Source organism: Coregonus lavaretus (genome assembly GCF_964263955.1).
Source record: "Coregonus lavaretus genome assembly, chromosome: 2".
NCBI classification, from domain to species: Eukaryota; Metazoa; Chordata; class Actinopteri; order Salmoniformes; family Salmonidae; genus Coregonus; species Coregonus lavaretus.
Window position 1 is genome coordinate 54,911,025 of NC_139989.1, and position 26,329 is coordinate 54,937,353.

Genomic DNA, 26,329 nt, shown 5'->3' on the forward strand with positions numbered 1-26,329 from the left:
TCTTTCTTAGATATTTCACTCTCGCCAAGCCCCAACCCCAGGTAAAACCTGACCCTAAAACAACAGCACCCTGGAAATGTTCACATTATAACGTATATACAAAATGTTCATAACACCTGATCCTGAATCAACAGCAGCACCCTGGAAATGTTTGTGTAATATTCACACAACGTTCGTGTAATGTTCACATTATATAACAGCGTTTCAGGACTGGGACGCCCTGTAACAAAAGACTGAGCAAAACAACAGAGGGGAGAGCGTTGTGACCCCTGGACTGGAATTTAGACTGCAGGGGGACAGGACGGGGACGGAAATGGTCTGGAACGGCCAAACATCTGGTGTGGGGAGGAGAGGTAGGGGAAGAGGAGAGGGAGGGGAAGAGGAGAGGGAGGGAGGGGAAGGGGAGAGGGAGGGGAAGAGGAGAGGGAGGGGAAGAGGAGGGGAAGAGGAGGGGAAGAGGAGAGTAAGGTAGGAGAATGGAGGAAAGGAGAGAGGAGGGGGGAGAAAGACAGGGAGGGGAGGAGAGTATAGTAAAGAAGGGTTGGAGAAGCAGTTGGGTGGGGGTGGCTGTTAAGAAGACAACACACCCTACTAAACAGTATGTGCACTTGTTGTCCCTCACTCAGTATCACCTATTCTTTTTGGTCCCTAGGTGGATGGCCACAGGAAGCCAGTGGTGCCGTCTCCTGACGACAGTGACCTGGAGGCTCGCCTCAACAGCTGGAACCTGGGGGTATGTCTGCCAGGGCCACGTTTAGTAGCCAAACGTTGTTGAACGTGGCAGATAGAAATGCCATGAATAGAGCCAACGTGATTCCATAATTCTAGTCAGATAAGCATGTTTGTGCTGCATAACATACACTATATATCAGTGGAGGCTGCTGAGGGGAGGACGGTTCATAAAAATGGCTGGAACAGAGCAAATGAAATGGCATCAAACACATGGAAACCATGTGTTTGGTGTATTTAAGACCATTCCACCTATTCCGCTCCAGCCATTACAACCTCTTGTGCTATATATACAAAAGTATGTGGACACCCCTTCAAATTAGTGGCTATGGCTAATTCACCCACACCCGTTGCTAACAGGTGTATAAAATCAGGCACACAGCCATGCAATCTCTATAGACAAACATGGCAGTCAAATGGCCCGTACTGAAGAGCTCAGTGACATAGGATGCCACCTTTCCTACTAGTCAGTTCATCAAATGTCTGCCCTGCTAGAGCTGCCCTGGTCAACTGTAAGTGCTGTTATTGTGAAGTGGAAAAGTCTAGGAGCAACAACGGCTCAGCTGGGAAGTGGTAGGAACTCACAGAACGGTGCTCACAGTGCTTGCAACACTCACTACCGAGTTCCAAACTGTCTCTGGAAGCAACGTCAGCACAAGAACTGTGCGTCGGGAGTTTCATGAAATGGGTTTCCATGGCCGAGCAGCCAAGCCTAAGATCAATGCCAAGCGTCGGCTGGAGTGGTGTAAAGCTAGCCGCCATTGGACTCTGGAGCAGTGGAAACGCGTTCTCTGGAGTGATGAATCACACTTGACCATCTGGCAGTCCGACGGACAAATCTGGGTTTGGCGGATGCCAGGAGAACGCTACCTGCCCGATTGCATAGTGCCAACTGTAAAGTTTGGTGGAGGAGGAATAATGGTCTAGGGAGGTTTTTCATGGTTCGGGCTAGGCCCCTTAGTTCCAGTGAAGGGAAATCTTATAGACAATAACATTCTAGACGATTCTGTGCTTCCAACTTTGTGGCAACAGTTTGGGGAAGGCCCTTTCCTGTTTTAGCATGACAATGCCCAGTGCACAAAGCGAGGTCCATACAGAAATGGTTTGTCGAGATCGGTGTAGAAGAACTTGACTGGCTTGCACAGAGCCCTGACCTCAACCCCATCGAACACCTTTGGGATGAATTGGAACGCTGACTGCGAGCCAGGCCTAATCGCCCAACATCAGTGCACGATGGAATGGATGGAAGCAAGTCCCCGCAGCAATTCCTGCTTATTTGAAGCAGAGGGGGACCCCTAGAGGCCTGAGAAGCATATTGCAGTCACAGCCAGTTCCATGCTGGTTATATGAAATATACCACCATTGGATGAGAGAGTACCCCTTGCCCAGTACACTACACGTTGCCTGTCACACTGACCCACAAATACTGACTAGCACCTACACAGCTGCAGTGTCTATCAAACCACAGGGATACAGTCAGAGAGCAGTGAGATGAGGGCTAGAGGAGAAGGAGGAGGAGGATGATGAGGAGAGAGGTAGTAGGAGAGGGAGATTGAAAGTCTTTAGATGTGCTCCTGTCTTATCTCCTGTGTCTGGAGAGTCCTGGACCTGGGAGAGATGAGCAGTACACTGATGTCTTTCAATCCCTTATTTATTTATTTATTATTTCTCTCTCCCTCTCTCTCTCTCTCCTCCTCTCTCTCTCTCCCCCTCCACCTGTACGGTTCTCTCTCTTTTTTGATGAAGCTGATGATTATCTCGCTCTCTCCCTGTATCAGACGGGGACATGAAGCCTTGCTCTGCTTTGCTCTGCTCTGCTCTGTGTTGCGCTAGTGATAATGATAAGAGGCGATGTGCTTGGCAACGCTCCCCTAGCCTCCACTACCACCAGCATCATCTATAATAGATCAACAGGTGTCTGTGCTCTCTGCACTGTGGAACATAGACAGAGTTAAGCTGTGTGACTGTGCTCTCTGCACTGTGGAACATAGACAGAGTTAAGCTGTGTGGCTGTGCTCCCTACACTGTGGAACATAGACAGAGTTTAGATGTGTGGCTGTGCTCCCTACACTGTGGAACATAGACAGAGTTAAGATGTGTGGCTGTGCTCTCTGCACTGTGGAACATAGACAGAGTTAAGATGTATGGCTGTGCTCTCTGCACTGTGGAACATAGACAGAGTTTAGAGAGGGATGTTTGGTTGCAGTGGCTGAAACTACCAGCTGTCTGCTGCCTCAATGTAATTCTCTCCTGTTACTCTTTGTGTCTGGTCCTGCTTTGTCTCACCTTTTCTGGTATTCTCTTTGAAATGTCCGTACCTCAGATCCATCTAGACGCCTAGCCAGGTTTCTCCCTCTCCCCTTTAGGAGAGAACACAACATGTGGCTAAATATTTTGAACCCCAACCGCACTATTGCTCATCATAGTCCTATCTTTGCTCTATTGTCCCTGTCTACCTCACAGACCTGTTGCCCAACGTTGGGTCAACGTTAGGAAGTGATGCATCACAACGTGTGTTTGTTTGGCTTGAGCGGTAGGTCCTTGATGTGGAGTGGCTCTTCTTCTCTCCTCTCTTCTCTTCTTTCTTCTCTCCTCTGTCTGCGGCCACCTCATCCATCTGTCCTTGTCAGGGAGAATGCCACAGACAGGATGCAGTGCCAGTGCTGGGCAGACATCACAAGCAAACACACACTTTAGCTTAGTCTAGCACCAGTTTGTTTCACCACCAATGTCTGGCCTGGCCCTGCCCTGCAAGCCTTGGCATGTGGGCCTCCCATGGTCAGAGTTGGATGTGGGCCGTTCAGCTCCACAGATAGGGAGGTAAGTGTGGGCCCACTTTAAATATTCAATCAAAAATGTTGGTAAGACTTTATAATAACTTTCATTTATAAACATGATTTGCTGAACTGGGTGTCAGGGGTAAAACAAAAGTTCCTCTCTGCACCAGCTCTATGCTCAGAGGGCAGAGGTTTGTTCTGCCACTACCTGTTTAGTATTGAATGATTGGTCATTCTGGACTATCCTGCTATACTGGATGTCCACTATGTCTTACTGACATGTCATTTAGTTCAGACCAGTTAGGTCTCCAGCTCAGGGCCATCAAACATGCCTCAGTCCCCCTTTCATTTAGGAGTAGTGAATGAGCTCACCAACTTGAACCTTTACACCAAAGAGAAAACACGAATACACACACACACACACACACACACACACACACAAACACACACTATACTCCCATCCTTCGCCCCTCCCCTTTGAGGCTTAGCTATAGTACTCTTTACTCTCTCTCTTTCTGTCAGTTGTTGTCATCTACAAAGTAAGATTATCTCCGTTTCAAAAGGCTGTGATCCCGCCTGCTCCCTTGCAGCTGTCATCCACACTGTGTGAAGCTGCCTGGGAAGTTCATAGAGAAATAATGAGGTCACTCACAACAAGAGGAAAGGAGAAGGCGAATGAAATTAGATGAAACCGCCGACTCCGTGGGCTCACTACAGTACAGTTTGTCCTCCCGGCTTAATCCCCTGACAGAGTAGAACCATTGATGGTTTTACTCCATAGCCATGTCAGTCAGTCCACTTGTGTCTTAACACACTCTAAGGTGGGCTGACGTCTAAGTTGTCATTCCTGTTAGCCATCTCTTCAGTCTTTAGACGCATTGTGTTTTTTCTTCCCTGTGTAATCAAAGGGGACAGAGCGGGCGTGTTTGGTGAGGGAGTGTGTATACACATCTGTCTCCCTGGGCCGATAGACACGTCACGGATAGCTTACAGAGTAACGGGGTTGACAAAAGGGCTGACTCTGGCAGAAAGAGGAGCCAAGCGGAAATGGGCCTAGCTGAGCTGCACACACACAATGCCTTGAAGTGGCCGAGGTATTCCCTTTCTGTAAACAGTCAGAGTTGAGGGAAGAAACTAACTGTGTGTTAAGTGCCGGCCTTTGAAGTTTGAAGTCTTGTATTGTTTATGCCAAACCGAGGGCGGAGGTCGGGGAGGGCTGTGTGTGTCTGTGTCTCTGTGTGTATATATACATGTGTTTGTGATGGAGGCTTGTCAAGAGAAGAGAAGAGGAGATAGAAAATAAGTAAAGGGCTTTTTGTTCTGTTTCTTTCTTTTTCTTATTCTCTTGCAGATTGAGAACCCCAGGTATTTGAGAGAGAACCCTATCCCCCTGTCTCCGGTAAGTGTAAGGGAGGGTTCCCATGTGTGTTGAGGGCAGGTTCCATTAGACAAGTGTTACCTTTTTCCCCCCGTCTCTTTCTTACCCACTCTTTTATTTCCATACTGTAGATATTCCTCAAATCCAGCCTGAAGAATAGCACTGTGACTGATGAGCAGACCCCAGTTGCAAGACAGGAGAAAGAGGTGGGCACTAGAACACCCAGCTAACTATAGACAACCATCCAATAATCATCAACCATTCCAGCAAGCAATACTGGTTGAGTACCTCAATCAATACTGAGGTAGAGTACCTCATGATAAGCTGTAGACCACACTATTTACCAAGAGAGTTTTCATCTATATTTTTCGTAGCTGTCTATTTACCACCACAAACCGATGCAGGCACTAAGACCGCACTCAACGAGCTGTATAAGGCCATAAGCAAATAAGAGAATGCTCACCCAGAAGCGGCGCTCTTAGTGTCTGGGGACTTTAATGCAGGAAAACTTAAATCTATTTGACCTCATTTCTACCAGCATGTCACATGTGCAACCAGAGGGAAAAAAGACTAGACCACCTTTACTCCACACACAGAGACACGTACAAAGCAGGAAGTACTCGCTCAATACGTAAGTGGTCAGATGATGCAGATGCTAAGATATAGGAATGTTTTGCTAGCACAGACTGGAATATGTTCCTCGATTCATCCGATGACATTGAGGAGTATACCACATCAGTCACCGGCTTCATCAATAAGTGCATCGACGACGTCGTCCCCACAGTGACCATACGTACATATCCCAATCAGAAGCCATGAATTACAGGCAACATCCGCACTGAGCTAAAGGCTAGAGGTGCTGCTTTCAAGGAGTGGGACACTAATCCGGACGCTTATAAGAAATCCCGCCATGCCCTCCGACGAACCATCAAACAGGCTAAGCGTCAGTACAGGACTAAGATTGAATCCTACTACACCCGCTCTGATGCTCGTCGGATGTAGCAGGGCTTGCAAACTATTACGGATTATAAAGGGATACCCAGCCACAAGATGCCCAGTAACGCGAACCAACCAGATGAGCTAAATGCCTTCCATGCTCGCTTCGAGGCAAGCAACACTGAAGCATGCATGAGAGCACCAGCTGTTCCGGACGAGTGTGATCACGCTCACCTACGTGAGAATGCTGTTTGTTGACTACAGCTCAGCGTTCAACACTATAGTGCCATCAAAGCTCATCGCTAAGCTAAGGACCCTCGGACTAAACACCTCCCTTTGCAACTGGATCCTGGACTTCCTGACGGGCCGCCTCCAGGTGGTAAGGGCAGGCAACAACACATCTGCTTTGCTGATCCTCAACACGGGGCCCCTCAGGGGTGTGTGATTAGTCCCCTCCTGTACTCCCTCTTCACCCACGACTGCGTGGCCAAGCACGACTCCAACACCATCATTAAGTTTGCCGATGACACAATTGTGGTAGGCCTGATCACCGACAACGATGAGACAGCCTATAGGGAGGAGGTCAGAGACCTGACAGTGTTGTGACAGGACAACAACCTCACCCTCAACGTGAGCAAGACAAAGGAGCTGATTGTAGTGGAGCGGGTCGAGAGATTCAAGTTCCTTGCAGGCACTAAGTCCTCTCACTAACAAACTATCATGGTCCAAACGCACCAAGACAGTCGTGAAGAGGGCACGACAACGCCTATTCCCTCTCAGGAGACTGAAAAGATTTGGCATGGGTCTTCAGATCCTCAACAAATTATACAGCTGCACCATTGAGAACATCCTGACTGGTTGCATCACCGCTTGGTATGGCAACTGCTCTGCATCCAACCGCAAGGCGCTGCAGATGGTAGTGCGCATTAAACTCTGCATTGTTAGATAAGGGCTTGTAAGTAAGGTCTATACCTGTTGTATTCGGCACGTGACAAATCAAATTTGATTCGATTTGACGTTATTAAAGAACAGTACACAACCAATTGTAGCCTTTATCCATAGTGATGGAGGTAGGCCTGACCAATCTCCTAGTCCATGTCAACGGGATGATAGAGTGAGAATTTGTGGATCTAAATTCGAAGGAGTAAAATAATTCAAGATCATAACATTAACCCAAAACTGTGAACCACAAGTTGAGTCCCATTCAAAGCAAACTTAACATAGCGTCATTCTGGTAAAGAGTTTAACCTCCTTATGCCAAAAAATTGTGTTCTGGGCCGCGCTTTGTGTTGAGTTTGTGTTGTTCCAAAAGGGACGATTCCGAATGCCCCTTTTTAAGAGAGAAAAAAAACCTGACCAGTGATGACAGTTTTTCCTTATGTGGATTTAAGCTGAAAATCCAATTCTGAAAGCACGCTTTGAAGTCCCCCCCACCTGCCTTTACTCACACTGTTAAATATAAAACTGAGCATGACTTGACTCTAATCGCCATGGCTTTTTATGTCCCCCTGGAGAAATGCTGTACTCAATTAGATCAACTTCAGTGAGCTGGGCAAGAAGGGAGAGGGATGGAGGGGGACAGAGAGGGTGAGAGCGAGGGAGAGGGAGCCGGGGGGAGGGATAGAGCGGAAGAGAGAGAGGGGGGAGGGAGGGAGAGGAAAAGAGGGAGAGAGAGATTGGTTCATAGGGGCACCACCGACAATGCTCATCAGCCCTCCTAATGTGGTTATATCCATTCTGACTGGAGGAGTGGAGACTAATGTGGTTATATCCATTCTGACTGGAGGAGCGGAGACTCACATGTTCACATGACTTTGTGTGTTATTACATTTTCAGCTCAGTCAGGCACCAAGTGTCACAGTCAGCCTCAGCGCTGTTTGGTGAGAATCATGAGGTGAAAGAGAGCAGGGCCTTTGAGCCTGAAAATGGGAACTAATGCTTGGAATTTTATTCCATGCTTGTATTAGTGTGCTTGTATTAGTGTGTGTGTGTTTACGGTAGTGTGTGTGTCTGTGTGTAGGAGGTTGATAGCAGTCAGCTGTCAGTCCCAGGCTGTGTGTTGAGAAGCCAAGGAGGAGAGCTGGCCAGCCCTCTCAGTAGTTTTATAGAGGCCAGATCACTACCCAGCGTGGCGATACGGGTCCCAGTTAAAAGGCGCTCAGAAGCACTTGACTTTCAAGAGAGGAAATGGTGTTGAACTGGGATTTTACTGTCTGGGCTGGGAATGTGTGTGTGTGTCTGTGTGTGTACATGTATTAGTGTGTGGGTGTGTGGGGCGAGGTGAAACTCGGTTTTTCCTGCAGCTCTTACCTCCAACCCCACGAAGGGAACAGAGAAACTCCTGCCAACAGACCTGAATGGCTTTTGTAGATGGGCTTATCTGGTTTCACAGTGGTTGTTTTATGGTCTTGTTTTCAGTCAGACCATCTGTGTTCTTACCCCTCGTCGCCTCGGATGGGTTCTGTATGGTTTAACCTTGGGCATGGAGTCTACTAGAGCAACAGGTTTATATCACAGGTCTGACAACTAATAGGGTCGTATTCATTAGAGAACAGAGTAGCTAAAAGTTTTGCAACGAAAAGTGAAAACTAGCATTTCTTAAGTTCAGGTAGTCCCTCCCAGTTTCAGGCAGTTTATTTCTCTCCATTTGGTGCCTAATGAATATGACTCAGGTCTAACCCCCAGGCTTTTGTTCATGGTGAAACTTGTTGCTTTTCCATGATTAAGCCTATTTTTAACAGAAATGTATTCAAATGCCACCTTTCTGTTTACCGGAAAATCTCCCCATAGAATGTAGGAGCCTAAACACCACAGTGGTTTATAAATGGATATTGGAGGTCTGTGTTTCTTCGGAATCTGTGACACTCAAAATGTCTTCTTTCTATTTAGTGACTTTTGAGTCACAGTTGACAATAAAAAGGAGTTGTCCAAGCCCAGCAGGGTGGAGTTGTGACCACACACACACACACGCACACACGACCCCTCCTCAGAAGTGTCTCAGTGACTCACTCCGACTCGATCCTCACCACCTGAATCTTATCATCTCCAGCGGTTCCACATTAAGCCCCGTACGCAGGCCTTGCCCGCCATGGCGTGGCTCGTATGACCACCGGCAGGAAATGACGCCTACTGGGAAATGACCTGCAGCTGGGTCTGGTCCTCGCCACATGTTGCTAAACCCCGACAGATTAACTATATTAAAGATATTAAAGAACTTTGGGCTCTCACACCAAGCACATCCCCAGTTAAGCTACAGACTTCATTGATAAGTGTATAGGATCGCTGACTGTACCAGTTCAGCTACTGACTTCATTGATAAATTGATAAAATCGCTGACTGTACCAGTTAAGCTACTGACTTCATTGATAAGTTTATAAGAACGCTGACTGTACCAGTTAAGCTACTGACTTCATTGATAAGAACGCTGACTGTAACAGTTAAGCTACTGACTTCATTGATAAGTTGATAAGATCGCTGACTGTACCAGATAAGCTACTGACTTCATTGATAAGTTGATAAGATCGCTGACTGTACCAGTTAAGCTACTAACTTCATTGATAAGTTGAAAAGATTGCTGACTGTACCAGTTAAGCTACTAACTTCATTGATAAGAACGCTGACTGTAACAGTTAAGCTACTGACTTCATTGATAAGTTGATAAGATCGCTGACTGTACCAGATAAGCTACTGACTTCATTGATAAGTTGATAAGATCGCTGACTGTACCAGTTAAGCTACTGACTTCATTGATAAGTTGAAAAGATTGCTGACTGTACCAGTTAAGCTACTAACTTCATTGATAAGAACACTGACTGTACCAGTTAAGCTACTGACTTCATTGATAAGTTGATAAGATCGCTGACTGTACCAGACAAGCTACTGACTTCATTGATAAGTTGATAAGATCGCTGACTGTACCAGTTAAGCTACTAACTTCATTGATAAGTTGAAAAGATTGCTGACTGTACCAGTTAAGCTACTGACTTCATTGATACGTTGATAAGATTGCTGACTGTACCAGTTAAGCTACTAACTTCATTGATAAGAACACTGACTGTACCAGTTAAGCTACTGACTTCATTGATAAGTTGATAAGAACGCTGACTGTATCAGTTAAGCTACTGACTTCATTGATAAGAATGCTGACTGTAACAGTTAAGCTACTGACTTCATTGATAAGTTGATAAGATTGCTGACTGTACCAGTTAAGCTACTGACTTCATTGATAAATTGATAAGATCGCTGACTGTACCAGTTAAGCTACTGACTTCATTGATAAGTTCGAAAGATCACTGACTGTACCAGTTAAGCTACTGACTTCATTGATACGTTGATAAGATCGCTGACTGTACCAGTTAAGCTACTAACTTCATTGATAAGTTTGAAAGATCACTGACTGTACCAGTTAAGCTACTGACTTCATTGATAAGATCGCTGACTGTACCAGTTAAGCTACTGACTTCATTGATAAGTTGAGTAAGTGTGTGGTAACGTGGCAGCTGGAGCAGACGTTGGCCACCATGAAGTTGAGTCACTTTGGTCTCATATGGTCATGTATTTTCACCCATGGTTGAGGTTACAAATCTAGTCCTTGTAATCCCCTGTACACACACCCTTACTGTGCTGTGCTCACACCATAGGTGCTATCGGATGGGTCCGTGGTATATTCAGTTAAATGATCAAAGACCATTCAGCCAGTCCCATCCATAGGGTTAGGATTAGACCTACGTGATGTGATTGCTTTGGCACATGCAGATGGGCTGATGCATGCAAAAATAAAGAGAGAGAGAGACTACATTTTCCCCTGGTACTCCTGGGGTTCTCCTCACAAGCACCATCACAGGGCTCTGTGTGATTCTTCCTCTAATGGCTGCAGCTCGGGCAAAGGGGTCTGGAGCTGAGGTTCAGTTTCCAATCTGCCCATGCTTTCCAAAGGCATAATGATGCAACTGCTTCCATGCATGGATCCTATGTGACGGCCTCTCTGCTCTGTCTTTGATTCAGACAACTAGCCCCTCTTATCTGATTTTATGATTGTGGTTAAAGGACAACACTGGGCCTTGTGGAGTTCAAAAGGGAGCTCTCTATGTAGTGGCTTTTACTGTAAAATGGCCGACAATCTAAAGGCAGGCGTATGGTACTCAGATATCGGGTATTTCTTAGATTGAATGTGTATTGTTTTTGTTACAGTTATGCACTTTATGTCCTTAAAGGGACTACAATGTTGAATAGTAGTAGTGAATTGTTTTAGGAAGACGGATGTTCCGTCTTTTGTCTCCACTGAAGCCCAATATTACCATGACATCAAGTGACATTCAAAAGTCTTTCCGTTTGAAAACTTTGTTGGTTGGAGTGTTTTGCATTTTACCTCAAAGTACCATTATCATGATAAGATAAATTAGCTTCTCCTCCCAGTGGCGAAATGGCATGTTGTTAATGGTGTTCAGTAGATAGCAAGCAGGGCACTGCAGAGGGAATATTCTCTAACATCTGTGTTTATAGAAGATGAAAGCTCTATCAGGGCATTGTAGTTCTGCTGCAGAGCAAGATACACAAACACAACCGTGCTTTGTGGGCCCAGCAGTTAGCAGACATTTTGTGAGCGCGTTCCCCAAGGGGAAAAAATGCTCGACCCAGTGTCGCTTCTGAGAAAAGAAAAGTGAGAGCAGCTGCTTCTGTCTGTTTCTCTTTTTCTCTCAGTTTCCCTCCTCCTTCTTTATCCTTTCCTTTCTCAACCCATCTTCACCCTTTACCTTCTCTCTCCTCCCTCCCTCCTTCCTTCCCTCATCTCCTCTCCTCTCCTGAGCTTGGTGTCAAACCTGGCATCTAAGAGGGAAACAACTTTGCTGAAGAAAAGCGTGTGTCACACACAGATGCCTGATTTTGAAGGCGTCTCAGAAACCTGGAGGTGTGTGCGTTTCCCTCCTCCTCTCTCCCTCCTCCTCCTCTCTCCCTCTTCCTCTCTCCCTCCTCCTCTCTCCTTCCTCCTCTCTCCCTCCTCCTCTCTCCCTCCTCCTCTCTCCTTCCTCCTCTCTCTCTCCTTCTCTCTCCCTCCTCCTCTCTCCTTCCTCCTCTCTCCTTCCTCCTTTCTCCCTCCTCCTCTCCCTCCTCCACTCTCCTTCCTCCTCTCTCCTTCCTCCTCTCTCCCTCCTCCTCTCTCCTTCTTCCTCTCTCCCTCCTCCTCTCTCCTTCCTCCTCTCTCCCTCCTCCTCTCTCCCTCCTCCTCTCTCCCTCCTCTCTCCTTCCTCCTCTCTCCTTCCTCCTCTCTCCCTCCTCCTCTCTCCCTCCTCCTCTCTCCCTCCACCTCTCTCCTTCCTCCTCTCTCCTTCCTTCTCTCTCCCCCCTCCTCTCTCCATCCTCCATCCTCCTCTCTCCATCCTCCTCTCTCCCTCCTCCTCTCTCCCTCCTCTCTCCTTCCTCCTCTCTCCTTCCTCCTCTCTCCCTCCTCCTCTCTCCTTCCTCCTCTCTCCCTCCTCCTCTCTCCCTCCTCCTCTATCCTTCCTCCTCTCTCCCTCCCTTCTTCCCTCCCTTCTATTTCCTCTATAAACCATTTTTCGAACGTTCTGATGTAGTTTGACAAACTTTCTAGAAAGCCCATTTGAAGAGGTGATGAGAAAGTGACACCCACGTGTTTGGAGCGCCGCTGGAAAATCTTCTTGACTCCCTCACTTCAATCAGCCTAATCTTTCCTCCAACAAGTCTCCTGTGGTCTTGGAGATTGCACAAGAAAATGGTGGTAATTCAATAGAAAAGAAAGAGAAACTGAGAGAGAAAAGGGAGAGAGAACTTCACATGGCACCATTGAAGGAGGATAAGTCTAGCAGATTTAGTTGAAGTTGTGGGATAATGGCAGCAGTAGTTTACAATAGGAATCATCTAGTTTGAATGTAGAAGACCCTGGGAATGAGTACGATACATATCCTTGTTGCTCGAAAGCAAACATTAGCATTGTTGTGAGAATGAATGGGCAGGTATTGGCTAGTTTGTCAAATGTCAATACAATAGGGGACTTAAGCATGACTGCCCAAAAGGCATTTTCCAACTTGGAAGGATGTACACTGCTCAAAAAAATTAAGGGAACACTTAAACAACACAATGTAACTCCAAGTCAATCACACTTCTGTGAAATCAAACTGTCCACTTAGGAAGCAACACTGATTGACACTAAATTTCACATGCTGTTGTGCAAATGGAATAGACAACAGGTGGAAATTATAGGCAATTAGCAAGACACCCCCAATAAATGGTGACCACAGACCACTTCTCAGTTCCTATGCTTCCTGGCTGATGTTTTGGTCACTTTTGAATGCTGGCGGTGCTTTCACTCTAGTGGTAGCATGAGACGGAGTCTACAACCCACACAAGTGGCTCAGGTAGTGCAGCTGATCCAGGATGGCACATCAATGCGAGCTGTGGCAAGAAGGTTTGCTGTGTCTGTCAGCGTAGTGTCCAGAGCATGGAGGCGCTACCAGGAGACAGGCCAGTACATCAGGAGACGTGGAGGAGGCCGTAGGAGGGCAACAACCCAGCAGCAGGACCGCTACCTCCGCCTTTGTGCAAGGAGGAGCACGAGGAGCACTGCCAGAGCCCTGCAAAATGACCTTCAGCAGGTCACAAATGTGCATGTGTCTGCTCAAACGGTCAGAAACAGACTCGATGAGGGTGGGATGAGGGCCCGACGTCCACAGGTGGGGGTTGTGCTTACAGCCCAACACCGTGCAGGACGTTTGGCATTTGCCAGAGAACACCAAGATTGGCAAATTCGCCACTGGCGCCCTGTGCTCTTCACAGATGAAAGCAGGTTCACACTGAGCACGTGACAGACGTGACAGAGTCTGGAGACGCCGTGGAGAACGTTCTGCTGCCTGCAACATCCTCCAGCATGACCGGTTTGGCGGTGGGTCAGTCATGGTGTGGGGTGGCATTTCTTTGGGGGGCCGCACAGCCCTCCATGTGCTCGCCAGAGGTAGCCTGACTGCCATTAGGTACCGAGATGAGATCCTCAGACCCCTTGTGAGACCATATGCTGGTGCGGTTGGCCCTGGGTTCCTCCTAATGCAAGACAATGCTAGACCTCATGTGGCTGGAGTGTGTCAGCAGTTCCTGCAAGAGGAAGGCATTGATGCTATGGACTGGCCCGCCCGCTCCCCAGACCTGAATCCAATTTAGCACATCTGGGACATCATGTCTCGCTCCATCCACCAACGCCACGTTGCACCACAGACTGTCCAGGAGTTGGCGGATGCTTTAGTCCAGGTCTGGGAGGAGATCCCTCAGGAGACCATCCGCCACCTCATCAGGAGCATGCCCAGGCGTTGTAGGGAGGTCATACAGGCACGTGGAGGCCACACACACACTACTGAGCCTCATTTTGACTTGTTTTAAGGACATTACATCAAAGTTGGATCAGCCTGTAGTGTGGTTTTCCACTTTAATTTTGAGGGTGACTCCAAATCCAGACCTCCATGGGTTGATACATTTGATTTCCATTGATAATTTTTGTGTGATTTTGTTGTCAGCACATTCAACTATGTAAAGAAAAAAGTATTTAATAAGATTATTTCATTCATTCAGATCTAGGATGTGTTATTTTAGTGTTCCCTTAATTTTTTTTAGCAGTGTATTTGTCACTGAGCCCCAGAGTTGAGCAATGTATCAAACCTTCCAGTGACTAAAACCTGTGAGTAAGTACATTAGTCACAAAGCAATACGGACTCATCCTGTCTAAATCCCGTTTGTGTTGACAACGTTAGCAAGCTCTTTTTTCCACTGACTGGGTGACTGTTGGCCCCAGAGCTGCCAAGTCCTGAGGCCAGACAGTTTTACAGTGGCACAACAGATCAGGGGCACATGTCATGCCCTGAGGAGGCCTTCTCTCCTCTCCTCACCCAGTGGCAATCAGATAAGGTAGACCACTAGACACTGTGAGCCAACAACACAACAACCGTCAGCGGCAGTTCAAAGAAGTAGGGGAAGACGGCCAAACAGGGCTAGCCACGGGACAGTGTGGCCTCTCCTATCAGTCTCGCCACGTGTTGGTGAGAGTGTCTCATTAGCCAGATGAAAGGCCTGCGTCCTCCAGTATTTCCTGGTAAATACTCAGGAAACCTGAAGCCACAAAGTAATATAACCTCTGGCAGGGCTGATGAGAGGGAGATATGACAGGAGGAGCTGTGTTAGGTAGTCACTGAGAAGGTCTGTGGTTGGCGTTTAGTATTAAACCCACTCTGTAAAAGCAAGCGGTATCTGAAAGTGTGCGTGGGTGTTGATGTGTCTACCTGGTTTGAGTGTGTGAGGAGAAATATTTTGAATTACTATGTGTGTGTGTGTGTACACTTCCGGCGTATTAACAAAGTGTGTATTATTTTCCTGTGGCATTGTGTGTGTGTATGTGGGAGTGAATGAATGGCTCTGGGAGCTCTGTCTTGACATGCAGATTCAGACGGTTTAACTGTTGAGCCACTGTATATTGAGCTGAAATGAAAGGAGCCGACCGTGTCAGTGGATAATTGTAGCCTATGCATTGTTCTCTCTGGCCAAGCCTGTCTCTGTCACTGACTAATACTGTATTTCAGTATTATCACACACGCACACTGTCGTGTCTGGTACATCCCTCCTACACACATTTGAAGTCTTGTTTGTAGATAAATATGTTTTGAAATGTTAATGAAGCTTGATTCATTGACACCGCTGCCGCTCTATGCACCATCAACAATAAATATCTGTAATGCCACAACTTGCCATTAGTTGGCCTATTTAGTAAAAACAGGGTCAGCGGACATTGCCATTGCTATTTTGTCCATCTCCTGTGCTGTGTTTGGATGATATGTGTATTGACTCCCCTGTCTGTCATGGTCCTGTGTGTTTCCGAGCAGGCTGAGATGAAGACTAAAGTCCTGGAGGCCAAGCACCAGGAGGAGAAACTGAAGATGCAGCAGAAGCACGACGCAGACGTGCAGAAGGTCAAAGCGCTGATTGATTTATCAATGAATTAATTGAATGATTGAATTCGTTTGATTATTTGATATTTTAGAGAAATTCACACATACAGCCATAATATAATCTGTAGGGAGGTTATAGTATGGCCCAGACATGAAACCATGCATTTATATAATGGAGGACAAACACACAGTAAAGTGAGACAGTGCAGAAGGTAGGTATAACGAGGAATTCTCCCTGCACACTTCCCCACCCCCACCATGACACTACATCTGATGACTTTTTGGCTGGGCTCAAACACTTTTCTCCCTCCCTCTTTGGGCTCCTCCACTAAGACAAATAGCTCTTCAGCATCCTACTCAGGCCCTCTTCAAAGCTCCTTGTAATCTTGGTGGAAATGACTCTGAAGTCTGAATAGCACCCAGTTAGTGTCATTTCACCAGGGGTATATAGACTCAGCTCTACATCAAGCACCTGGGATCTGTCAACTTCGTCCGGAAAATGTCTGTTTTCATTGTTGCCACAGAATCTTTCAATAAAACAGAAATAGCCCAATTTTCCCTCTGTTTAAACTGTCGATTAGCTCTTTGTCTCTGACAGGAGACACGGTGACAGCTCCTCCCCTCCCCACCTCTCCCGCTCTCTCTCTCTCCATCCCTCTCTCTTTAGTGTCTGTGTCATTGCAGGGAAATCACGCTAATTGCGTACAGATTGCGAGCGATGTCGGATTCAATTTGGTCCCTGTTTACCCAGCCGTTTGACTAATGGCTTCAAAGGGGAGTGGTGGTGGGGTAGAGACTTTAACAAGCCCATTCAAAGGTGCATGGGGAAGCTGGCTTGCGCTAGTTTTAACTAGCACCAGGTAGATGAATTATGGATGAGTGTGGTGCTGATGGTGGTAAGACTGGTCATTGTCTCATAGATGACATGAGAGAGGATAACAAGAGAACAGGCCTGAGTGTTGGATGGTATGTATAGCCATGGATCAATAGTGTGTGTGTGTGTGTGTGTGTGTGTGTGTGTGTGTGTGCGTGCGCACAATAGCTATATAATTAGCTCAGGCAGACCTGTATTAGTTTTTTAACATGGCAGTGTTGGAGCGCGTGAACAAACAGGGTTTAATATATCCATCTATAAGGTGCTGCCCAAGGAGCAATCCTCTAAGGATCTGAGATGGCCAGAATACCACAATAGTGAAATACTTTTTTTCATAATGCTGTGTAGCCTAGATTATCAAGCTCCATTGAGACTGTAAAGAGATGATTGACAAATAACAACCCATATTGTACATCCTCAGATTGCTATGCTATCTCAGATTGCTGTATGCTGTGCCTTTGTGTGTAATGTAATGGCTCCTCTTCCTCCAGACGGTCGGATAGTATTAGTGTCTATGCTAGTCAGTCAGTCAGGCTGGCTGGAGTCTCTCTGCAATAGAGATGTTATAAAAGCCCCACAATTACCGTCCTGAAAGCTGTCCTTCCTCAGCTCCCACTCCCAGCCAAGTCCCTCTGGACCCCATCTCTGACACCCCGTTACGACGGCCCCCTCTATGTGTGCCCAAAACACACCCTCCTCTCTCCTCTCAGGAAGGCCGATGGGAACATTTCAAAATTGGACGTCTCTAAATGTTCTGTGAACTTTCCTTTGCCCCCCTTCATTCCCTTCCCTTTCATCTCTCCCATCCCACTCACTCTGGCCACGACAGGCTTAGACACAGAGTGCACTTCTAACAGACAAAACCCAGGACAAATAACCCTCTGATGGTCCCCGGGACTGTTTAGGAGGGGAAATAATCTCTCTTACAGGAGGTTTTGATCAAATCTCCACCGTGCGTATCAAAAGACAAGGCGGCGCTGTGAAATGGTCCACAGTCCTGAACTTGTGTTCTTTCTTTCTCTCCTCTCTCCTTCTCTCTCTCTCCTCTCTCTCTCTCTGTCATGTGTTCTAAAACAGCCTCTTTCATGGTCCCCTATACTAATGCAGCTCTGAGGATATTATCATTCCGAATAACACTGATTTGCCTCCTAGCATGTACTGCTATGCATAACACAAGACACAACACTGTTATCAGTTCAGTACAATGGAGAGCCCAGCGCTCACCATTTCTAAAACAATGTACTGGTATCATTTTTTTAAATATTTAGTTTCACTCATGCATGTGATATTTTATTTGATGTCCGCATTGGAAGGGGACACAATGGAGTCAGAGGATGCAGTGATGTCAGTCAAGGCTCATCTGTAGACACCTCCTGTTATGAGATGTGTTTGGGGATGGGAATTCTGTTGATGCAGTATTGTGTATCTCTCATTAAATCAAATCAAATGCTATTTGTCACATGCTTCGTAAACAACAGGTGTAGACTTAACAGTGAAATGCTTACTTCCCAACAATGCACAGAGAGGAAAAAAAAGAAATAGTAGAAAAATAACGAGGAATAAATAGAAAAATAATAACCAGGAATAAATCCACGATGAGGAATGATAACGTAGCTATATACACGGGAATCATTACCCAGTTGATGTGCAGGGGTACGAGGTCATTCAGGTAGATATGTACACTGAACAAAAATATAAACTGTAAAGTGTTGGTCCCATGTTTCATGAGCTGAAATAAAATATCCCAGACATTTTCCATATGCACAAAACGTATTTCTCTCAAAATTTGTGCACAAATTTGTTTACATCCCTGTTAGAGACCATTTCTCCTTTGCCAAGATAATCCATCTATGTAAATGGTAGATTATCAGACACTCAAGATGGTCTGATTTCATTATTACTGAAACAGGATACAAGTGGAAAATATAAAGATCCAGTCCATTAAACAAATTGGAGGCCCCTTACACTTCAGTGTTGTGATGCAAAAATTCTAGCAAAATGTATAGCGCATAGAATTAAAAAGGTATTGTCGGACATTATTCATTCTAATCAGACAGGTTTTTTACATGGACGATACATTGGAGATAATAAAGGCAAGTACTGGAAACAATAGAACACTATGAAAAATCAGGGAAACCAGGCCTGCTATTCATAGTAGACTTTGAAAAGGCATTTGATAAAGTACGACTGGGGTTTATATATAAATGCCTGGAGCATTTCAATTTTGGAGAATCTCTTTTATAAAATGGGTTAAAATCATGTATAGTAACCCTAGGTGTAAAATAGTAAATAATGGCTATTTCTCCGAAAGTTTTAAACTGTCAAGAGGAGTGAAACAAGGTTGTCCTTCCCCCCTTATTATGGCCATCGAAATGTTAGCTATTAAAATCAGATCCAACAATAATATCAAGGGATTAGAAATCCAGGGCTTAAAAACAAAGGTGTCATTGTACGCTGATGATTCATGTTTTCTTTTAAATCCACAACTTGAATCCCTCCACAGCCTCATAGAGGATCTAGATACATTTTCTAACCTCTCTGGATTACAATCAAATTATGATAAATGTACTATATTACGTATTGGATCACAAAAAATACAATTTTTACATTACCATGTAGTTTACCAATAAAATGGTCTGATGGTGATGTGGATATACTCGGAATACATATCCCAAATGAAAGAAATGATCTCACTCCAATACATTTTAATAGAAAGTTAGCAAAAATAGATAAATCTTGCTACCATGGAAAGGTGAATACCTGTCAATTTGTGGAAAAACCACCCTGATTTAACTCTTTAGTATTATCCCAGTTTACCTATTTTGTTATGGTCTTGCCTACGCCTAGCAAACAGTTTTTTTAATTTAAATTGAACAGGCCTATTTATATCATGAATATGAATTCGGAGGACAGAAATTATTAAATATTAACTCATTAGACCTATCACTAAAAGCTTCAGTCATACAAAAGTTATACTTAAATCTGAACTGGTTCTCTAGAAAATTAGTAAGATTGTCTCACCCAATGTTCAAGAATGGCCTTCTTCCCTTTATTCAGATTACAACCTCTCACTTTAAGTTATTTGAAAAGGAAATAATCTCCCAAATATCACTATTTCTAAAACAAGCCATAGAAAGTTGGTTGCAATTTCAATTTAATCCTCCAGAAACGACAGAACAAATAATGCAACAAATATTGTGATTAAACTCAAATATACTAATTGATAAAAACCATTATCTTGTCTGTCGGCACTGCGTTAAAGAACATAATTGGTTAAAGAAAATTGTGATAAATAAAAAAGTATACCAGTTTCATTTAAGGACCAAAGGATTGACAGCCGTCCCATATAGATTGCAAAATAGATGGGAAGAGATTTTTGACGTACTGATTCCATGGCATAGTGTTTATGAACTGATGCGCAAAACGACGCCGGATTCAAATCATATAATTTTTCAATTTAAACTATTATATAAAATTCTTGCTACCAATATAATGTTATTTATATGGGGGACACAATCTTCCCAGCTCTGCAGATTTTGCTGCGAAGAGACAGAATCATTAAATCATTTGTTTTGGTACTGTCCATTTGTAGCTTGTTTTTGGACACAGGTCCAGGAATGGCTAAAGGATTGCAATATTTACCTGGAGCTAACCCTGCAGATAGCACTACTGGGTGATCTGAAAAGTCATAGTCAATCGATCAATAATATAATAATACTTTTAGCAAAAATGTTTATTTTCAATTTACAATCTGTAGAAACAATGAGAATAGAAGGGTTCAGAACTTTTGTAAAACATCACAGTACAGTTGAAAAATATATGGCAAATAGAAATCCAATATGGATGGTGTTAAGAGATAGATGGGTGGTGTTGAATGGAGTTGAAGGATGGGACTAATAACAAGATAACTAATGCAAAGCATACTGTGTCCATAATAAGTATATAGGTTATAGGTTGAGAGCTTTTGTGAAAGAGCACAGTTAGAAAGATATGGCATATAGAAGCAAACCGGATGGACATCATGAAAATGATCGGAGAGGTTGAGGGTAGAGGAAGTTCATGAGTAAAAACAAACAAAATAGAATTGCGTGGAGCCCCAGATCGAGGGAGATTATCAGTGGTCTTGTATGTCTTCCATTTCCTAATAATTGCTCCCACAGTTGATTTCTTCAAACCAAGCTGCTTACCTATTGCAGATGCAGTCTTCCCAGCCTGGTGCAGGTCTACAATTTTGTTTCTGGTGTCCTTTGACAGCTCTTTGGTCTTGGCCATAGTGGAGTTTGGAGTGTGACTGTTTGAGGTTGTGGACAGGTGTCTTTTATACTGATAACAAGTTCAAACAGGTGCCATTAATACAGGCTACAGCTCTGGTGGACATTCCTGCAGTCAGCATGCCAATTGCACGCTCCCTCAAAACTTAAGACATCTGTGGCATTGTGTTGTGTAAGCAGCTTGGTTTGAAGAAATCAACTGTGGGAGCAATTATTAGGAAATGGAAGACATACAAGACCACTGATAATCTCCCTCGATCTGGGGCTCCACGCAAGATCTCACCCCGTGGGGTCAAAATGATCACAAGAACGGTGAGCAAAAATCCCAGAACCACACGGGGGGACCTAGTGAATGACCTGCAGAGAGCTGGGACCAAAGTAACAAAGCCTACCATCAGTAACACACTACGCCGCCAGGGACTCAAATACTGCAGTGCCAGACGTGTCCCCCTGCTTAAGCCAGTACATGTCCAGGCCCGTCTGAAGTTTGCTAGAGTGCATTTGGATGATCCAGAAGAGGATTGGGAGAATGTCATATGGTCAGATGAAACCAAAATATAACTTTTTGGTAACAACTCAACTCGTCGTGTTTGGAGGACAAAGAATGCTGAGTTGCATCCAAAGAACACCATACCTACTGTGAAGCATGGGGGTGGAAACATTATGCTTTGGGGCTGTTTTTCTGCAAAGGGACCAGGACGACTGATCCGTGTAAAGGAAAGAATGGGGCCATGTATCGTAAGATTGAGTGAAAACCTCCTTCCATCAGCAAGGGCATTGAAGATGAAACGTGGCTGGGTCTTTCAGCATGACAATGATCCCAAACACACCGCCCGGGCAACGAAGGAGTGGCTTCGTAAGAAGCATTAAGGTCCTGGAGTGGCCTAGCCAGTCTCCAGAGCTCAACCCCATAGAAAATCTTTGGAGGGAGTTGAAAGTCCATGTTGCCCAGCGACAGCCCCAAAACATCACTGCTCTAGAGGAGATCTGCATGGAGGAATGGGCCAAAATACCAGCAACAGTGTGTGAAAACCTTGTGAAGACTTACAGAAAACATTTGACCTGTGTCATGCCAACAAAGTGTATAACAAAGTATTGAGAAACGTTTGTTATTGACCAAATACTTATTTTCCACCATAATTTGCAAATTCATTAAAAATCCTACAATGTGATTCTCTCATTTTGTCTGTCATAGTTGACGTGTACCTATGATGAAAATTATAGGCCTCTCTCATCTTTTTAAGTGGGAGAACTTGCACAATTAGTGGCTGACTAAATACTTTTTTCCCCCCACTGTACATCTGCAGAGTCAGAAAAGTGAGTTTGCGCTCAGTCACACAATGGGCTGATGAGAAATCTGTAGAACCTGTTAGCAGAGGACTCCCAGCCTCAGCGGACACACGCCAGATATAAAGCTCTTAAGGACCCTATTAGCTGTCAGATAGCAGTCGGCCCTAGGTAGCCTACAACACCCTGAAATAATCAAACTGTCGATAGCCAAAATTCTACATACATTAATTTATGTCGAGCAGAAACAGCACATCATGAAAATAACTACAGCAATAATAACTAACTTCAGTAGAAGAAATAGACAGCATACATATTCCAATTGAAAGTTTTATTTGGAATCTGGTCATTACAAAGTAGCAGGAATAACAGTCGGGCCAAGCTGCAAATTACATTCTGAAGGCTTAATGTGAAGACTATCCAGCATTTTTCAGCCTTGGTCACGATCCAGTCAGTTATTCCTGAGAAACTAAGTAAGCGAATTGGATACCAAACATCTCAATTTGAGAGTCTCAGCCAGACAAGGAACCATAAATTACCTCAGAGGAGACGTCACACCTTTGGCTCCAGCACTAGGGATCTAAGGAGAGGCTGTTCGGTACAGGTTTACTGACTTCATAGGATACAACATTAACAGAGGTCTGAGCTGTGTCTCCTGGAGAGTAGCGGGTGTTGGATAAGACCACTCTGCCTCGTTCATAGCTGTTATGGTTCTGAAAAATAAAGCTGAATGGAGGTAGAGCAGGGAAGATATTGGGGCTAACAGTCTGCTTAATTGCGTCACCTGGCTCCGCGATCTCAGGGACCACTTTTTTCTGCTTGATCCAGGGGACCTGTGCTTGCTGCTCGATGTTGGGGACCACTTTCTGCTTGATCCAGGGGACCTGTGCTTGCTGCTCGATCTCTGGGACCACTTTTTTCTGCTTGATCCAGGGGACCTGTGCTTGCTGCTCGATCTTGGGGACCACTTTCTGCTTGATCCAGGGGACCTGTGCTTGCTGCTCGATGTTGGGGACCACTTTTTTCTGCTTGATCCAGGGGACCTGTGCTTGCTGCTCGATGTTGGGGACCACTTTTTTCTGCTTGATCCAGGGGACCTGTGCTTGCTGCTCGATCTCTGGGACCACTTTTTTCTGCTTGATCCAGGGGACCTGTGCTTGCTGCTCGATGTTGGGGACCACTTTCTGCTTGATCCAGGGGACCACTTTTTTCTGCTTGATCCAGGGGACCTGTGCTTGCTGCTCGATCTCTGGGACCACTTTTTTCTGCTTGATCCAGGGGACCTGTGCTTGCTGCTCGATCTTGGGGACCACTTTCTGCTTGATCCAGGGGACCAGTGCTTGCTGCTCAATCTCTGGGACCTGCTCGATCTCTGGGACCGGTTCTTGCTGCTCGATCTCGGGGACCTGGTTGAGCTCTGGGACCTGTGCTTGCTGCTCGATCTCGGGGACCTGTGCTTGCGGCTCGATCTCGGGGACCACTTTTTTCTGCTTGATCCAGGGGACCAGTGCTTGCTGCTCAATCTCTGGGATCTGTTCTTGCTGCTCGATCTCGGGGACCACTTTTTTCTGCTTGATCCAGGGGACCGGTGCTTGATGCTCGATCTCTGGGACCACTTTCTGCTTGATCCAGGGGACCACTTTTTTCTGCTTGATCCAGGGGACCTGTGCTTGCTGCGCGATCTTGGCGACCACTTTCTGCTTGATCCAGGGGACCAGTGCTTGCTGCTCAATCTCTGGGACCGGTTCTTGCTGCTCGATCTCGGGGACCTGGTTGAGCTCTGGGACCTGTGCTTGCTGCTCGATCTCGGGGACCACTTTTTTCTGCTTGATCCAGGGGACCTGTGCGATCTCGGGGACCATTTTCTTCTGCTTGATCCGGGGGACCTGTGCGATCTCGGGGACCTGTTTTTTCTGCTTGATCCAGGGGGCCTGTTCTGGCTGCTCAGTGAAAGAGGGGGACGTTATCCCCTTACTTTGCTGGTTGCCAGTGGGCAGGGTAATGGAGGAATCTGCTGAAACCCATACCCAATACCCCTGTGGCCTGCCTTGCACATGTCCTGCTACCTCAGGAGCACTGGATCTGTTGGTGATCTGTGGGAGTGTCATGCCACTGGGGACTTGTTCTGGCTGCTCCAAGTGCCACCATGACTGTGGAATACCCTTTACTGGTGTGGTTCTGGAGGGAATCTTTGGGAGCTTCTGGCTGCTGGGAGCTTGTTGTGGCTGCTCAGGGACAGAGGGAGACTTCTTCCCAGGAACTTGCTCGTTGCCTTTGGACTGGGGAAATGTGGTGGCTGGGTTAGGCTTGACTAACACCCAATTCTTAGCGTTGCGGTTCACTGGTCTTTGTGCATTAGGGAGGTTGTTCAGCTGAGAGAACATTTTGCCTGGCTCCTGGGTGTTGTCAGAGCCAGTGCTTGGATGGGAGGGAGTAATGCTAAACCAGTTGGGCTCATACCCCTTGTTGGACACATAGTAGGTGGGGTAGTAAGCCTGCTGCATGTCTTCACCAGACTGCTGGCCTTGTTCACGCTGACCAGATACAACACTGGTGGATGGTCCCTCTTCACTGGGCTGGTAGCTGGCGTGCCCAAGGACAGAACCATACTTGCCAGACGAACTGCCACGAGGGGAAAGCACACCTCCATAAGTAGGTTCATATGGATAGCCATAGCCTAAAGAATAAAATAGGGTTAGATAATATTTACAAAAGTATACTATAACCTTCCTGTATTATACTTTAAATGTTTGTTCTACTCAGCCATTTCATTTGTTCATATTCTTTACTGTTATTATGACTCATTGATGGGGAGTTGTCAAGAAGGAACATGCAAGCACACATTTCATTGGACAATATCCTGTACATACAACTTAAATACATGAGGGCTGAATTTTAATACCAACCAAAGTCATGCTAGTCTTAAACAAAATGTCTTACCACTTTGGGCAAGAAAAACATTACTTCCTCCAGAAAGCAGACAACAGAGCCAAGAGACCCTGAAAAGCAAGACAAAATGATTAGTTAAGGGCCAGTGCAACATTACAACTAATTGAAGAGAACCCATGTTTCTTACCTTAAAGCAAGTCCAAGAGCCATAGCAGTCAGAGCATCTGCAGAGCCCAGTAGCAATCCCCAGTAACTATGGTGTGGTGACAGACAGCCTGCTAACACCTTCCTGCTTTAACTGTGAGTGTGCTGCTCTCTCCTTATATTGGCACCTTGACTCTCCTAGGTTTCAATTAGAGACAGCTGGTGGCAATCAGTGACCTAATCACTCAAACTCAGGTGTAGCAATTATACAATATTGCTCCATTCTGGGCCCTAGCCCCTTCCCCTAGGCACTTCATGTAGATCTGAAAGAATTGGATAGATATGGTAGTGTCCACCCAGCTGATTATTTTGTCATCTTGCTTATACCTATCCAATCCTTTCAGATCTAAACAAGTGTCTAGTGCTAAGGGTTGGTTCTGGATGGGGCCTTTGCTACTAATTTAAGTTGTTAACTTTCAATAAGTCTAGCTTGCAAAGGTATGAAGACACACATTTTGCACCAACCACAGTGCACTACAATCATATTGAAGCACATAATTTCTAATGAGCAAGTTCCTGAATGTCTGCATAAACACCTGAACAAAAACAGTAGATGAGAACTGAAGGAAGAGATTAATCATAACCACCTGAACAAAAACAGTAGGTGAGAAATGAAGGAAGAGCTGAATCATAACCACCTGAACAAAACCAGTAGATGAGAAATGAAGGAAGGGCTGAATCATAACCACCTGAACAAAAACAGTAGGTGAGAAATGAAGGAAGAGCTGAAAATGAGGTGTATCCGGAACTACAATATTTATGCAACATTTTGCAACACTATGAAACAACATGCAACACTTTTGAAGAGGTTGAATTTACCTGTCCCTTTTCCATTTCAGATTTTAGACCGTAAGAATGGCGAGATCGAGGAGCTGAAGACCATGTACAGAGCCAAGCAGAAGGAATCGGAGGAGAGTGTGCGCAAGCTGGAGAAGAAAGGTCAGAGGTTGTGGAGTCATGGTGGGGGTCGAGCCTGGAGGCAGACTCAAGGGGATGTTTACACCAGTGTGTCTCTGCACACTCAGAGTAAAATCCCATTTTAA

At 45.5% G+C, this 26,329-nt stretch overlaps 1 protein-coding gene across 1 annotated transcript in view; it reads left to right on the top strand.

The window, feature by feature from the left end:
* Positions 1 to 26,329, top strand: part of cep112 (centrosomal protein 112) — a gene marked incomplete at its 3' end in the record, with an annotated part of 151,957 nt that overhangs the window by 12,965 nt on the left and 112,663 nt on the right. The window contains 5 exon segments of the mRNA XM_084174618.1: positions 653 to 733; positions 4,858 to 4,905; positions 5,016 to 5,090; positions 15,696 to 15,782; positions 26,126 to 26,225. Of these exon segments, the coding sequence (XP_084030744.1) occupies positions 653 to 733; positions 4,858 to 4,905; positions 5,016 to 5,090; positions 15,696 to 15,782; positions 26,126 to 26,225 (391 nt within the window).